At 53.0% G+C, this 15841-nt stretch overlaps 1 protein-coding gene across 2 annotated transcripts in view; it reads right to left on the bottom strand.

The window, feature by feature from the left end:
• Positions 1 to 10266: 10266 nt before the first annotated feature.
• Positions 10267 to 15841, bottom strand: part of FOXP4 (forkhead box P4) — a 60404-nt gene continuing 54829 nt past the window's right edge. For both annotated transcript variants that reach the window (XM_033080111.1, XM_033080110.1), the window contains exons 14-17: positions 13660 to 13781; positions 13489 to 13555; positions 12485 to 12651; positions 10267 to 11195 (exon numbers count right to left, since the gene is read on the bottom strand). In XM_033080111.1, the coding sequence (XP_032936002.1) occupies positions 11051 to 11195; positions 12485 to 12651; positions 13489 to 13555; positions 13660 to 13781 (501 nt within the window). In that variant the 3' untranslated portion in view covers positions 10267 to 11050. The remainder of the gene's footprint in view (positions 11196 to 12484; positions 12652 to 13488; positions 13556 to 13659; positions 13782 to 15841) is intronic.

Below are 15841 nucleotides of genomic sequence, written 5' to 3' on the forward strand. Positions count from 1 at the left end.
CCGCCAAAATAAACCCGGGCCGGCTCTCGCTGCTCCCGGCTGCTCCCCGGGCTCCTGGGGGGAGCAGGGGCTGGGACATCTACCCTGGATCTGCACCCCAAAATCCTCAGATCTGCACCCCAAACTCCCCTGGATCTGCACCCCAAAACCCCCTGGGTCTGCACCCCAAAACTCCCAGATCTGCACCTCAAAACTCCCAGATCTGCACCCCAAAACCCTCCAGATTTGCACCACAACCCCCCCAAATCTACACCCCAAAACTCCCAGATCTGCACCTCAAACTCCCCTGGATCTGCACCCCAAAACCGCTCGGGTCTGCACCCCAAAACTCCCAGATCTGCACCTCAAAACTCCCAGATCTGCACCCCAAACTCCCCTGGATCTGCACACCAAAATTCCCCAGGTCTGTACTACAAACTCCCCTGGATCTGCACCCCAAAACCCTCGGATCTGCACCCCAAAAATCCCAGATCTGCACCTCAAACCCTCCAGATTTACATCACACTCCCCCCAAATCTACACCCTAAAACTCCCAGATCTGGACCCCATAACCCCTGAATCTACACCCCCAAACTCTCAGATCTACACCCCAAAACTCCCCGGATCTGCACCCCAAAGCTCCCAGATCTGTGCCCCAAATATTCCCAGATCTACACTCCATAACCCTCGGATCTGCACCCCAAAACTCCCAGGTTTGCACCCCAAACTCCCCTGGATCTGCACCTCAGAAGTCCCAGATCTGCACCCCAAACCCTCCAGATTTACATCACATTCCCCCCAAATCTGCACCCCAAACCTCCCAGATCTGGACCCCATAACCCCTGAATCTACACCCCCAAACTCTCAGATCTACACCCCAAAACTCCCCGGATCTGTACCCCAAACCCTCAGATCTGTGCCCCAAATATTCCCAGATCTACAGTCCATAACCCCTGGATCTGCACCCCAAAACTCCCAGATTTGCACCCCAAACTCCCCTGGATCTGCACCTCAGAAGTCACAGACCTGCACCCCAAAACCCTCCAGATTTGCACCACAAACCCCCCAAATCTACACCCCAAAACTCCCAGATCTGCACCTCAAACTCCCCTGGATTTGCACCCCAAAACCCCTCGGGTCTGCATCCCAAAACTCCCAGATCTGCACCCCAAAACTCCCCTGGATCTGCACCCCAAAACCCTCGGATCTTCACGCCGAAACTCCCAGATCAGTGCCCCAAATATTCGCAGATCTGCACCCCATAAACTCCAGATCTGCACCCCAAATACTCCCAGATTTACAGTCCATAACCGCTTTATCTGCACCCCAAAAATCTGCACCCCATAACTCCCAGATCTGTGCCCCAAATGCCCCCAGATTTACACCCCAAATCCGCCCGGATTTACACACCAAGCTCCCAGATCTACACCCCAAACCTCCAGATCTGTACCCCAAATCCCCTCAGATTTACACCCCAAACCCCCAGATCTTTGCCCCAAACCTCCTGGATTTGCACCCCAAATCCCCCCGTTTTTACACCCCAAACCCCCAGATCTGCACCCCAAGCCTCCAGATCTTTGTGCCAAACCCCCCCAGATTTACACCCCAAAACCCCAGACCTACACCCCAAACCCCCTGGATTTACACCCCATAACCCCCAGATCTTTGCCCCAAACCCTCCCGGATTTACACCCCAAAACCCCAGACCTGCACCCCAAATCCCTCCGGTTTTGCACCCCAAACCCCCAGATTTACACCCCAAATCCCCCCAGATCTGCACCCTAAACCCCCCCAGATTTACACCCCAAACCCACAGATCTTTGCCCCAAACCCTCCTGGATTTGCACCCCAAACCCCCAGATCTGCACCCCAAACTCCCCCACATTTACACCCCAAGTCCCCAGACCTGCACCCCAAATCCCCCCAGATTTACACCCCAAACCCCCACATTTACAGCCCAAATCCCCCCAGATCCGCACCCTAAACCCCCCCAGATTTACACCCCAAATCCCCCCGGTTTTACACCCCAAATCCCCAGATCTACACCTCAACCCCCCAGATCTGCACCCCAAACCCTCCTGGATTTACACCCCAAGCCCCCAGGTCTGCACCCCAAATCCCGCCGGATTTACACCCCAAACCCTCCTGGATTTACACCCCAAATCTCCAGGTCTGCACCCCAAATCCCCCCAGATTTACACCCGAAATCCCCAGGTCGACATCCCAAATCTCCCCGGATTTACACCCCAAACCCCAGATCTTTGCCCCAAACCCCCCCAGATCTGCACCCCAAAGTCCCACATCTGCAACCCAACCCCCCCAAATTTACACCCCAAATCCACAAATTTTTGCCCCAACCCCCCCCGGATTTACCCCCCCAAGCCCCCAGCCCCACCCCTCAGTGTCCCCCCATCTCCCTCCCCAGACCGGAGCTTTGGGCACTGAAACTTTTTGCCCTTCCCGTCTCGGGCGCGGATTTAGCACCAAAGCCACGACTTTTCTCTTCAAAAAAAGATTTTGCAACATTCCCGGCATCCACCCCTGGGCAGAGGCTTTGAAAAGAAAATAAATAAAGAAGAGAAAATGTGTGATCCTGGAAAAGAAGGGACGAAACAACCCCGGAGCCGCAGAGTGGGATGGGGTTGGGATTTATTTTATTTTATTTTATTTTATTTTATTTTTTTGGGGGGGTCTGAATTCTCCTGTTCCTGCGTGCACACAAAAAATTTCTGAACAAAACAAACTCCTCTGGTGGGGGGGAGGAGGCTCTGCCCGGGGCTGCAGTGAATGACCCCAGTGTTTTACACGAGCTGCTGAAAGATTTGGATGAGTCACGAGCTATTTCTGTAAATAATTTTAAAAAAGGAAGAAAAAAAGTAAAAGAAAAAAGAAGGAAATGGACATTAAAAAAAAAATAAAGGAAAAAAATAAGGAAATTTACATTTAATATTAAATAAAAAGAAAAAAGAAGGAAATGGACATTTAATATTAAAAAAGGCAAAAGAAAAAGAAGGAAATGAACATTTAATATATATAAAAAAGGAAATTTACATTTAATATTAAATAAAAAGAAAAAAAGAAGGAAATGGACATTTAATATTAAAAAAGGCAAAAGAAAAAGAAGGAAATGGACATTTAATACATAAAAAAAGGAAATTTACATTTAATATTAAATAAAAAGAAAAAAAGAAGGAAATGGACATTTAATATTAAAAAAGGCAAAAGAAAAAGAAGAAAATGGTAATTTAATATTAAATTTAAAAAAACAGAAAGAAATGGACATTTAGTATTAAATAAAAGAATAAAAAAGAAGGAAATGGACATTTAGTATTAAAAAAAGAATAAAAAAGAAGGAAATAGACATTTAATATAAAAAAAAGGAAATGGACGTTTAATATTAAAAAAAATAAGGAAATGGACATTTAATATTTAAAGAGGCAAAAGGAAAAGAAGGAAATAGTGATTTAATATTAAATTTTTTAAAAGAGAAAGACATGGACATTTAGTATTAAATAAAAGAATAAAAAAGAAAGAAATGGACATTTAATATTAAAAAAAACAAAATAAAAAGAAGGAAATGGACATTTAATATTAAAAATATGGTTAAAAAGAGAAGGAAATGGACATTTAATATAAAAAAAGGAAATGGACTTTTAATATTTAAAAAAAACCAAAATAAAAAGAAAGAAATGGACATTTAGTATTAAAAAATAATAAAAAAGAAGGAAATGGGCATTTAATATTAAAGAAAAAGAAAAAAATAAGGAAATGGACATCAGGGTGTGCAAAAATCCCATGGATTTGGGTGACTGTTCCCAGTGTCCCCTCCATCCACAGACTGGTTTTGCAATCAAACTGGGAGAGCTTTCGTGTCTGTGCCAAAAAACAACAACAACAACAACAAAAAAGGGATGAAAAAGTTTCCAGTTGAAAAGTTAAAATCTCCAAGTGTTAAACCCATCAGGGATGATCCCAGCCACGACCTCAGGGAGCTGCGGGACTGGGGGAGGATGGGGACACTGGGAGGGGACAGACAGGGGACACTGGGAGAGGACGGGGACACTGGGAGGGGATGGCAACACTGGGAGGGGACAGGGACGTTAGGGGGGACAGGGACACTGGGAGGGGACAGGGACACTGGTGAAGGATGGGGACACTGGGTGGGGATGAGGACATTAAGGGGGACAGGGACACTGGGAGAGGACATTAGGGGACACTGGGAGGGGACATTGGGGACACTGGGAGGGGGGATGGACAGGGGCACTGAAAGGGGATAGGGACATTAGGGGGGAGTGGGGCCACTGGGGGGAGACAGGGGACACTGGGAGGGGACAGGGACATTAGGGGGGACAGGGACACTGGGAGGGGACAGACAGGGACACAGGGAGGGGACATTAGGGGACACTGGTGAAGGATGGGGACACTGGGAGGGGATGGGGACACTGGGGGGGAGTGGGGACACCTGGAGAATGGGAGCTCCTGCTCCCCTCCTTTTGCAGGGGCTGCTGTTGCCCCATCCCATGGATCCCATCCCATCCCTTGGATCCCATCCCATCCCATCCCATCCCATCCCATCCCATCCCATCCCATCCCATCCCATCCCATGGATCCCATCCCATCCCATCCCCACCAGTCCTCCCAGTAAATTTTTGGGGGCTGGAAGGAGCTGGGAACCCAAACCCCCAGTTTGCTGCAGCCCCAAACTCACTCCAGCCCTGCCTGAGCATTTTTCCCCCCTTCTCCTTCCCGGGCTGGCCATCGCTCCTGGAAGGATTTTCTGGGAGAATTTCCTCACTTTAAGGGGGTCAGGAATTGGGACAGAGCTGCCCATGGAGGTGCTGCAATCCCCATCCCCGGAGATTTTCAAGTTGAGGATCACAGAGAGATCTCAGAGCTCAATAATTCCGTAAAAACTCTGAGATCTGCTATTTTTTTATTTTTTATACCCTTAAGCAAACCAGGCCAGCAGCACGATAGGTAATTTCTTTTATTGCATTTTATAATGCCATTGTCCATACAGATTACATGCAGCTAGACCTACTGTACAAGGGTTTACCGTCTGCCCACGCAGACACACGGAGCTCGGAGTACAAATACACAGCCAGGCGATTTCCTTTATACAGCACGAGAAGGGAGGGAGGGAGGGAAGGAAGGGGTCACTTTTTACACACCCGCCCTCCCCTCCGCCCCCTCGGACCTCGCCCCCAGCGCCGCAGAGGATGGGAGTCAAAATAAAAAAAAACAAAAAAACAGAAAAAAAAAAAGAAAAAAAAATATTTCAGGAAAAAGTCGTGGCAGCGCTGGCGCTTGGGGATGTCCCCAACTTGTCGTGGTTCCATCCCCTCCCCTCCCAGCTCTGGACTGTCCCCAACGCTTCCAGGACAAAAACCTAGATCCAGGGAGATGCTGCGGGGCGTGAGGTCGGCCAGGGGTGTAAACAAAGCAAAGAAACCCTTTGGTTTGATGCAGGTTCAGCTGCTGCTCTCCTGTCCCCGCTCCAGCAGCACTTCCCTCCCAGCACTGCGTTCTGACCCCCTTCCCCAGCTCTGGGGAAAAGAAATCAGGAGTTAAAACAACGAACAAACATGGGAAAGTGAGGAATTCCTTCAGTGGGAGATACCAGAAAAATGCCTTTAGGTCCAGAGGAATGCCCAGGGCATCCCTAAGGGTGGAGAGAAACAGGAGATAAACCACAAAAATACAGAATAACCCCCCCAAAAAAAGAACAATTTGTGATGTTAGGTAAAAGCCAGAATATCTCAATATATACAGACACACAATTTGGTCCTTGAGCCTCCCTCCCGCAGCGTTTTGAGGTAAAACTCGCAGAATTCCGGAAAATTCCAACCAGAAAAATGAAGCAGAGGGGTGGGGAAGGGAGGAGGCAGCGAGGCAGGAGGGGACACCTGGGACACTCAGGTGGGACCTGCAGAGGTGGCCAGGCTGGGTGGGGGTAAGAGAAGAATTAAATTCACCCCTGAGTATCAAAATGGGCACATTTCCCTTTGGAATTCTGGAATTCCCGAGGGGGAAAGGCATCACCTGGAGCCACTGGGATTTTTCCAAACCTGTGCATTGTTTTTTAAGGGAAAAAAAAAACCCTCCTTTATATTTATGTATTTATTTATATATATATAATATATAGGGAGTGCTCTTGGGAGCTGGGATGGGAGCAGAGGGGAAGGTTTGGGGGTGGTGATGAGGATTTTGGATGAATCCATGGGGATTTGGAATTTTTGGGATGAATTTTGGGGGTGTTTGTACCTCTGGGAAAGCTAAAAAAAAAAAATCACACCCCGAGGAGGTTAAAAAAAAAAAAAAAAAGGGAGAAGGAAAAGGGGAAGGAATGGGAAAAAAGTGGAGCAGCCACTGAATCCCCTCAAAAATCAGTGAGGGGGATGAACAGGAGGGGATGGAAAAGAGGGACAAAATTTCCCAAATCCCAAAAGCCTGGATGGAGGCAGAGATTCCATGGGGAAGGGGAGGGGTGGCCGAGAATCCCAAAATTCCGGTCCTGCCCTTCCTGCTGGGAATAAAGCAGCAACAGGTGATAAAACCCCCAGGGCAGCTGTAAACTTGTTCCAAAAATGGTTAAATTAAAGAGTGGAGAGAAGGGAAAAGGGAAAAAAGGGGAAAAAATGGGGGGAAAGAGAAAAGGATAAAGGGAAAAAAGAAAAAGGAAAGAGGAGGAAAGTGGAATAAAGGAAAATAGAGGGAAAAGGGAAAGAAGGAAAAAAAGAAAAGATAAGGGGGGAAAAAAGAAACAAGAAAAAAACAAAAAAGCAAAAAGAAAGAAAAAAGAAAGAAAAAAGAAAGAAAAAAGAAAGAAAAAAGAAAGAAAAAAGAAAGAAAGAAGAAAGAAAAAAGAAAAAAGAAAGAAGAAAGAAAAAAGGAAAAAAAGATTAAAAAATAAAGGAAAAAAATGAAAAAGAGGGGGGAAATGGGAATAAAGAAAAATGAGGGCAGAAAGAAAATAGGAGAATAACAGGAATAATGCAAAAATAAAAAAAGGAAGAGAGGAAAAAGGGAGGATAAGGGGAATAAAGAAAAAAGGAGAAGAGGAAAAGGGAACCAAGTGGGGGAAAGGGAGAGAAAAAAAAGGAAAAAAGAGGAAAAAAAAGTGAAGTAGACGGGGAAATGCCCAGTGCCTCGCAGCTCCTCGGGCAGCACCAGGGGCTCGGTTGGTGCCCCCAGCCCGGGCAGGGACTTTGGTGACTGGGAAGGGGCCGGGAATGGGGAATGAACTGGGAATGAACTGGGAATGAACCGGGAATGAACCGGGAATGGACACGGAATGAACTGGGAATGAACTGGGAATGAGCCCGGAATGAACTGGGAATGGACCGGGAATGAACTGGGAATGGGGAGTTAACCGGGAATGTGCCCGGAACGAGCCCGGAATATGCCCGGAATGAGCTGGGAATGAACCGGGAATGAGCCGGGAATGTGCCCGAAATGAGCCGGGAAGGAGCCCGGAATGTGCCCGGAATGAACCGGGAATGAGCCGAGAACGAGCCCGGAATGAGCCGGGAAGGAGCCCGGAGGCGCGGGGCTGTCCCGGCGCTCGCACCGAGCCGCGGGTGACACCTAGAGGGGGGTCGGGGGGAGCAGGAAATGCCGGGATTCGGGAACGGGATAAGGGAGAGACCCCGCTGAGCCCCGGGACCCCCGGGGACAGGGGGGGGAAACGGGGGTGGCACAGGGATGACACAAGGGGGGACACAGTGGGGAGACCGGGGGGGGACACGGGGGTGGCACAGGGATGACACAGCAGGGACACGGGGGGAAACATGGGGGACACAGGGGTGGCACGGAGGGGACACAGTGGGGGAAACAGAGGGGGAAACAGGGATGACATAAGGGGGGACACGGGGGGACATAGGGGTGGCACAGGGCGGGGACACAGGAATGACATAGAGATGACAGCAGGGAGCACAGGGGTGGCACAGGGGTGGCACGAGGGGGACACAGAGGGGGACACAGGGGTGGCACAGGAGGACAGAGGGATGGCACCGGGGGACACAGGGGGGACACAGGGGTGGCACAGGGGGACACAGGGGGGACACGGGGGGGACACAGAGGGTGGCACGAGGGGGACACAGATGGGGACACAGGGGTGGCACAGGGGGACACAGGGGGGACACAGGGATGGCACAGGGGGGACAGTGGAATGACACAGATGGGGACACAGAGGGGACACAGAAGGGGACTCAGGGATGACATGGGGGTGTGGGACACAGAGGGGGACACAGGGATGACACAAGCGGGGACACAGAGGGACACAGGGGTGGCACAGGGAGGACGCAGGGATGACACAGGGGGGACAGTGGAGTGACACAGAGGGGACACAGGGGGGGACACAGGGATGACACGGGGGGGTGGGACACAGAGGGGGACACAGGGATGACACAAGCAGGGACACAGAGGGACACAGGGGGACACAGGGACCCCCCCAGCCACCACTGAGGATGCACTGAGCCAGGAAAAGGATGAGGGCAGTCCAGGCTCACCCTGGGGACACCCCACAGCGCCAGGAGCCCCTCGGGCCGGTCCCACAGGTGACACACGGGGACAGGTCACACCTTCCCCCACCCACAGAGCCCTGGGTGGCATTTTCAGCACAAAAAGTGGCTCTGGGATGGCAACAGTGACAGTTCCCCCCGGGAATGGCTCAAATGGGGACAGAAAGGGACAGAGGGGACCTTGAGGTCACTTCTGGCCTTAAAAACCAGAGCAGCTCCAGGTCCAGCAAAGTCCCTCATGGCCCCAGTGGGTGCCAGGACAGCCAGAGCCAGCCTGGCTGTGCCAGGGCAGGGGGTGAACCCCAGGGAAGGGGATGGATCCTAAGGAAGGGGATAAATCCCAGAGAAAGGGATAAATCCCATGGGAAAGGATAAATCCCAAAGAAAGGGATGAACCCCAGGGAAGGGGATGATTCCCAGGGCAGGGGATGGATCCTGTGGGAGAGGATGATTCCCAGGGGAGGGGATGAATCCTAAGGAAGGGGATAAATCCCATAGGTGGGGATGATTCCCAGTGAAAGGGAATAAATCCCAGAGAAGGGATAAATCCCATGGGAGAGGATGATTACCAGGGAAGGGGATGAATCCCAGGGACAGGGATGATTCCCAAGGAAAGAAATTAATCCCAGGGACAGGGATGATTCCCAAGGAAAGAAATGAATCCCAGGGACAGGGATGATTCCCAAAGAAAGGGATGATTCCCAGGGACAGGTATGATTGCCAAGGAAAGAAATTAATCCCAGGGACAGGGATGATTCCCAAGGAAGGGATGAATCCCAGGGACAGGGATGAATCCCAGGGTCCTGAAGGAAGCTGATACCCCCCAAAGCCACCATGGGACACTGGGAATGCCACACTGCCTCCCAGGAGGAGCCTGGCACTGGGTACCCACATCACCACCCCAGAAAGAAAGAGCAGGGAGAAGAGGGGTGTTTGGTTGTGTTGTTCTCATTATTATTACATTTTTTTTGTGTGTGATTTTTTTTTTTTTTTTGGCATGAATACCATCTGTCCACCTGAACTACGGACCTTCTGTCTCTAGAAATCTTTTGGTATCTTCCCATCTGGACGCAAACAAAAGGATGAGGAAAAGAAAAGATGAAAAGCAGAATTCGCCCCCCCCATCAACACCAGCAGCAGCAGGCCTGGCTCAGGGGCCACAGCCAGATTTGGCCACCACAGGGATCCTCCAGGGCCAGCTTTGCTGACCCCCAGGTCCCCTGAAAATGGGGATGCACTCCTTGGCTCCACCACAGCCCTGCCCCAGCTTTGGGGGTGGAATGGGAGGCACAGGGAGCTTCTCCCTGAAGTGAAATGGGAGCAGTGACCATCCCTGCTGGCTGGGAGGTGGCACCAATGTCCAGCAGGAAGGAGGGAGCTGTGTCCTCACTGCCAGCACTGCTGGGGATGGTCAGTATTGGTCAGCACTGCTGGGGATGGTCAGCACTGCTGGGGATGGTCAGTACTGATGGTCAGCACTGCTGGGGATGGTCAGTACTGATGGACAGCACTGCTGGGGATGGGCAGCACTGATGGTCAGCACTGATGGTCAGCACTGCTGGGGATGGTCAGTACTGATGGTCAGTACTGCTGGGGGTGGTCAGTATTGGTCAGTACTGCTGGGGATGGTCAGTACTGATGGTCAGTACTGCTGGGGGTGGTCAGTATTGGTCAGTACTGCTGGGGATGGTCAGTACTGATGCTCAGCACTGCTGGGGGTGGTCAGTACTGCTGGGGGTGGGCAGTACTGATGGTCAGCACTGGTGGGGATGGTCAGTACTGCTGGGGGTGGTCAGCACTGCTTGAGGTGGTCAGTACTGGTGGGGATGGTCAGTACTGGTGGGGATGGTCAGCAGGTCAGCACTGCTGTGACCAGCAGCCCCCCACCAGCTGGGGCTCAGGGCAAGCTGGGAGGCCGCTCTGCTTGCCAGGCAGAGGTGACAAGGGGACACTGTCCCCCCCAGCGCGCTGCTCGTGTCCATCCCAGCTCCGTGACAAACCCCACATCCAGCAGAGCTCAGCCCCCTTCCTGCTGCTTCTTCCCCCCAAAAGCTGCGTGGAGGCAGCACCTGGATCCCTCCAGAGTGCAAAACCCAGCGGGGGCCGCAGAGGTGACACAGAGGTGACACAGAGGTGACAGCAGGGTCCTGCCATCGCTCCCCGGGGTCGGGCACCGTGGGGAAGAGGGGCTGGAGGTGCCTTCCCTGCAGGAGAATTTCAGACAGCAACAACCAACCTACCATCCTCGTGCACCAGTCACTACCCGAGGGAGGAGGGCAGGGAAAGTCCAGCTCCAGGGGTTTGGCTTCTCGTGTGGTGGCGAGGCCAGTCTGTCCCCGGGCAGTGGCAGCGTGAGGGACACGCCAGCAGCAACAGGTCGGTGTCGTTGTCATTGTCATTGTCCCAAGGAAAACCTTTTGCTTTGTGGAAGTGCCTTGAAAGAACCAGGAGAACGCCAAGGTCACCTTGGGGAGGTGGGAGCGTGGCCTGGGCTCCGTCCAGGAGGGTGGGAAGGGTTTGCCCCTCGGTGGGGGAGGAGGAAGGAGTCCTTAGGACAAGTCTTCCACCGGCAGCTCCTCCTCCAGGTCCCTGTCGTCGGGGATCGTCACATTCTGGTTGGTGGTGGCCATCAGTGACACGGGCCTGCTGTCATCCTCTGCCTCGGCTGGCTCCTCCTTCACGTGCACGGGGTGGCTGTGGGGAGGGAGAGCCTTCAGCCTCGGGGACTTGGGTCCCACCACCCAAAACTCTCTGAGTTTTTTGGTCCAGAACATCTCTCACTTTGAGAACAGGAACTAAAACCGCCCTTGTTCTGAGAGCTGCCCACAGGGAGCTCCTGGTGGATGTGGGGAGAGAGAGCCTTCAGCCTCAGGGAGTTGGGTCCCACCACCCAAAACCCCTCCAAGTTTCTGGCCCAGAACATCCCTCACCCTGAGGATGGGAGGTAAAACCCTCCTAGCTCTGAGGACAGGAGCCAAAACTCCTTCTCATGCTGAGAACAGGAGCTCACGAGGAGCTCCTGGTGGGTGTGGGGAGGGGGAGCCTTCAGGCCAGGGGAGCTGATCCCATCACTCAAAATCCCCTGAATTACTTGGTCCAGAACATCCCTCACCCTGAGAACAGCAACCAAACCCCCCTTACTCTGAGAGCTGCCCACAAGCAGCTCCTGGTGGCTGTGGGGAGGGGAAAGACTTCAGCTTTGGGGAATGGGTCCCATCACCCAACACTCCCTGAGATTTTTGGTCCAGAACCCCCCTCACACCCTGTGACAGAACCCCAAAATCCCCTCACACTGCTGACAGGACCCCAAATCCCCTCACTCTGTGACAGAACCCCAACCCCCTGACCCTGTGACCAAACCCCCAAACCCCCTGATCCTATGACAGAACCCCTGACCCTGTGACCCTGCTGAGAGAACCCCAAACCCCCTGACCTTGCTGACAGGACCCCAAACCCTCTGACCCTGCTGACACAACCCCAATCCCCCTCTCACCCTGCAACAGAACTCCAAACCCCCTGACAGAACCCCAAACTCCCTCACCCTGTGACCAAATCCCAAACCCCCTGACCTTGCTGACAGAACCCCAACCCCCTGACCCTGCTGACAGAACCCCAAACTCCCTGACCCTACTGACAGGACCCCAAACCCCCTCACCCTGCTGACAGGACCCCAAACCTCCCTGACCCTTCTGACAGGATCCCAAATCCCCTCACTCTGTACAGAACCCCAAACCCCCTGACCCTGCTGACAGGACCCCAAACCCCCTGATCCTGCTGACAGAACCCCAATCCCCCTCTCACCCTGTGACAGAACCCCAAACCCCTGACCCTGCTGACAGGAGCCTAAACCCCCCTCTCACTCTGTGACAGAACCCCAAATCCCCTCACCCTGTGACCAAACCCCAAACCCCCTGACCCTGCTGACAGAGCCCACCCATCTCCCCCTGCCCACCCCATCCCATGCCCTCCTGTGCCAGGCTGACCTGTACTGCTGAGGGGACAGGCGGGGGCTGTTGCTGCCGTTGCTGTTGACCTGCTCCACGGTGCTGCTGACGTCGTCGTGGCCCACGTGCAGCATGGCGCTGGCCGAGCTGGTGTTGATCATGGTGGGGCTGTTGAGCAGGGGGAAGCTGCTCTCCGCCAGCGCAGCCTGCCACAGGGAGCACGGAGGGATGTGGATTGGGGTTGGAAGGTCCTTAAATCCCATCTCATCCCACCCCTGGATGGGCAGGGACAGCTGTGACCAGCCCTGTCCAGCCTGGCCTTGGCACTTCTAGGGATGGAGCAGCCACAGCTGCTCTGGGCTCTGTGTGCCAGGGCCTCCCCATCCTCACAGGGAATCATCTCTTCCATAAATCAATCTGAAATTTCCCCTCTTTCAACTTGAACTCACACCCCTTATCCCTCATTTCCTGATGGGATGCAAGACCCCAGTGGAGAACAGGACTGGGGAGGGTTTGGTGTCCCCATGTCCACATCACAGCCAGGGCAGTGGAGGGTTTGGGGTCCCCACTAGAGCCAGGGCAGTGGAGGGTTTGATGTCCCTGTGTCCCCATCACAGTCAGGGCTGTGGAGGGTTTGGTGTCCCTGTGTCCCCATCAGGGACAGGGCTGGGGAGGGTTTGGTGTCCCCATGTCCCCATCACAGTCAGGGCTGGGGAGGGTTTGGTGTCCCCATCAGAGCCAGGGCTGTGGAGGGTTTGGTGTCCCCATCACAGCCAGGGTTGTGGAGGGTTTGGTGTCCCCATGTCCCCATCAGGGTCAGGGCTGGGGAGGGTTTGGTGTCCCCATGTGCCCATCACAGCCAGGGCAGTGGAGGGTTTGGTGTCCCCGTGTCCCCATCAGAGTTTGGTGTCCCCATCACAGCCAGGGCTGGGGAGGGTTTGGTGTCCCCATGTCCCCATCACAGCCAGGGCAGTGGAGGGTTTGGTGTCCCCGTGTCCCCATCAGAGTTTGGTGTCCCCACCACAGCCAGGGTCCCTCCTTACCTGGTAACTTGCATTAAGTGCTCCGTAACCGAGTCCTGAAATCATATTTTTGACTAAGGTGGGACTCCTGCAGAAGAGAGAGAGCAGAGGGGTGCAGGGCTGAGCGCTGCCAGCCTGGGCAGGGGGGTGGTGGCAGCTCTGGGGCTGTGTCCCACGGGGAAGGACACTCACCCTGTCATCTTTGGTGGCCTTCGCTTTTGGTACTCGTGCTCGTCCACGGTCCACACGGCGCCCTTGACGTTCTCCACGCGCACGAAGCACTTGTGCAGGCTCAGGTTGTGGCGGACGGCGTTCTGTGGGCAGGGGCACGGGGTCAGTGCCACCCCACTGCCCACACCCTCCTCCTCCTGCTCACCATCCTGCTCCCTGCCCAGCCCCACACTCCTGAGGGAGCCCTGCCAGCCAAATGTCCCCAAAGCGTCCTCACCGCGCTGGCACTGGGGGTGTTGAGTGGTCAAACCCCAAACTGCACATGGGGAACAATCCCAAACTGGACATGGGGCACAGCCCCAAACTGGACATGGAGAACAATCCCCAACTGAAAATGGGGCACGGCCTCAAACTGCACATGGGACACAAACCCCAAACTGGACATGGAGCACAAACCCAAACTGCACATGGGACACAAACCCAAACTGCACATGGGACACAAACCCAAACTGCACATGGGACACAACCCAAAGTGAAAATGGGGAACAATCCCAAACTGCACACGGGCCATGACCCCAAACTGAACATGGGGAACAAACCCCAAACTGGACATGGGGCACAACCTCAAAATGCACATGGGCCATGACCCCAAACTGCACATGGGACACAACCCAAAGTGAAAATGGGGAACAAACCCAAACTACACATGGGGTACAAACCCTGAACTGAAAATGGGGCACAAACCCAAACTGGACATGGGGCACAAACCCAAACTGTACATGGGGCACAACCCCAAACTGGACATGGGGCACAAACCCAAACTGAACATGGGGCACAACCCAAACTGCACACAGGTCATGACCCCAAACCACACACAGGGCACGACCCCGCTGGGAGGAGCCTGCCTGGTGCTGAGGAAGGTGGGGACAGGGTGGGTGGGACAAGGGACACGAGCTCCACTGCAGCTCTGGTGATGCTCAGCAAAGCCAGCTCCTCTTTCCCTTTCTTTTTCTTCCCCCCCCAGCCCTCCCCTCCCGTTTTGGTTCTTTCCCTCCCTTTCTTCTTTACATCGACCATCTTTACATTTCTAAATGTAAAATAAAGAGACACACACGTAGGCAGACAGCGCAGCCCCGAGAGATACCAGCTCCCTTTTCCCCTTCCAACTCCCTGCCATTTGCTACTGCCCCTATTTCATTACCAATTTTAATTTGCCTCTAATTAAATCCTGTGTATTTTTCCGACTCACTTGCTAATCCATGAGGGAGGCAGGAGGCTGGAGTGGAATCTCTCCGAGCTATAATTACAAAGGGCCTAATCACGCCGGGGCTCTGCCTTTGAATAAATTTCCTTGCATTAAGGTTCTCAGATTCTCTGCCTTGCAAATGAGAATGACCCCAATTTCAGGAAGTTGGCCTCGGAGGGTTTTTTTTTTCCCTCTCCTTTTTTTTTTTATTTCGAGTCCTGATTCGTGATGAGAGACTAATTCGTTACGCTAAAACATTAACAGCAATTTAAAAGGTCGAACGGGGGCTGTATAAACAAAGGAGCCTGGCCAGCACAACAAGGCAAAAGGAGACACAAGGACTGAGCCCCCCCGCAGCACCAAGTGCCAGAGTGCCCAGGAACTCAGCAAATGGCACCAGCATCGCCCTGTGGCCTGGAGTTTGAGGAGAAAAACAAATAAAGCTGTGCTCTTTCCTTCGTCATCCATTCATCATCCATCTATCCATCCTTACATCCATCCATCCATCCATCATCTATCCTTACATCTGTCCATCCATCCCTCCATCCATTCATCCCTCCCATCCATCCCTCCATCCATCCATCCATCCATCCATCCTCCATTTATCCATTGATCCACATCCATCCATCCCTCTACCCTTTCCTTCATCCTCCATCCATCCTCCATTTATCCATCCATCCATCTTTACATCTGTCCATCCATCCATCCATCCATCCCTCCATCCTTTCCTTCATCCTCCATCCATCCCTCCATCCTCCATTTATCCATCCATCCATCCATCCATCCATCCATCCATCCACCCTTTCCTTCATCCATCCATCCTCCATTTATCCATCCCTCCATCCATCCTTTCCTCCAGCCTCTCCTCCGACCATCCCTCCATCTTTTCCCTCATCCATCCATCCCTCCCTCCCTCCTCCCATCCCTCCATCCATCCTTTCCACCACCCTTTCCTCC

Source organism: Catharus ustulatus, chromosome 25 (genome assembly GCF_009819885.2).
Source record: "Catharus ustulatus isolate bCatUst1 chromosome 25, bCatUst1.pri.v2, whole genome shotgun sequence".
Taxonomy (NCBI): domain Eukaryota; kingdom Metazoa; phylum Chordata; class Aves; order Passeriformes; family Turdidae; genus Catharus; species Catharus ustulatus.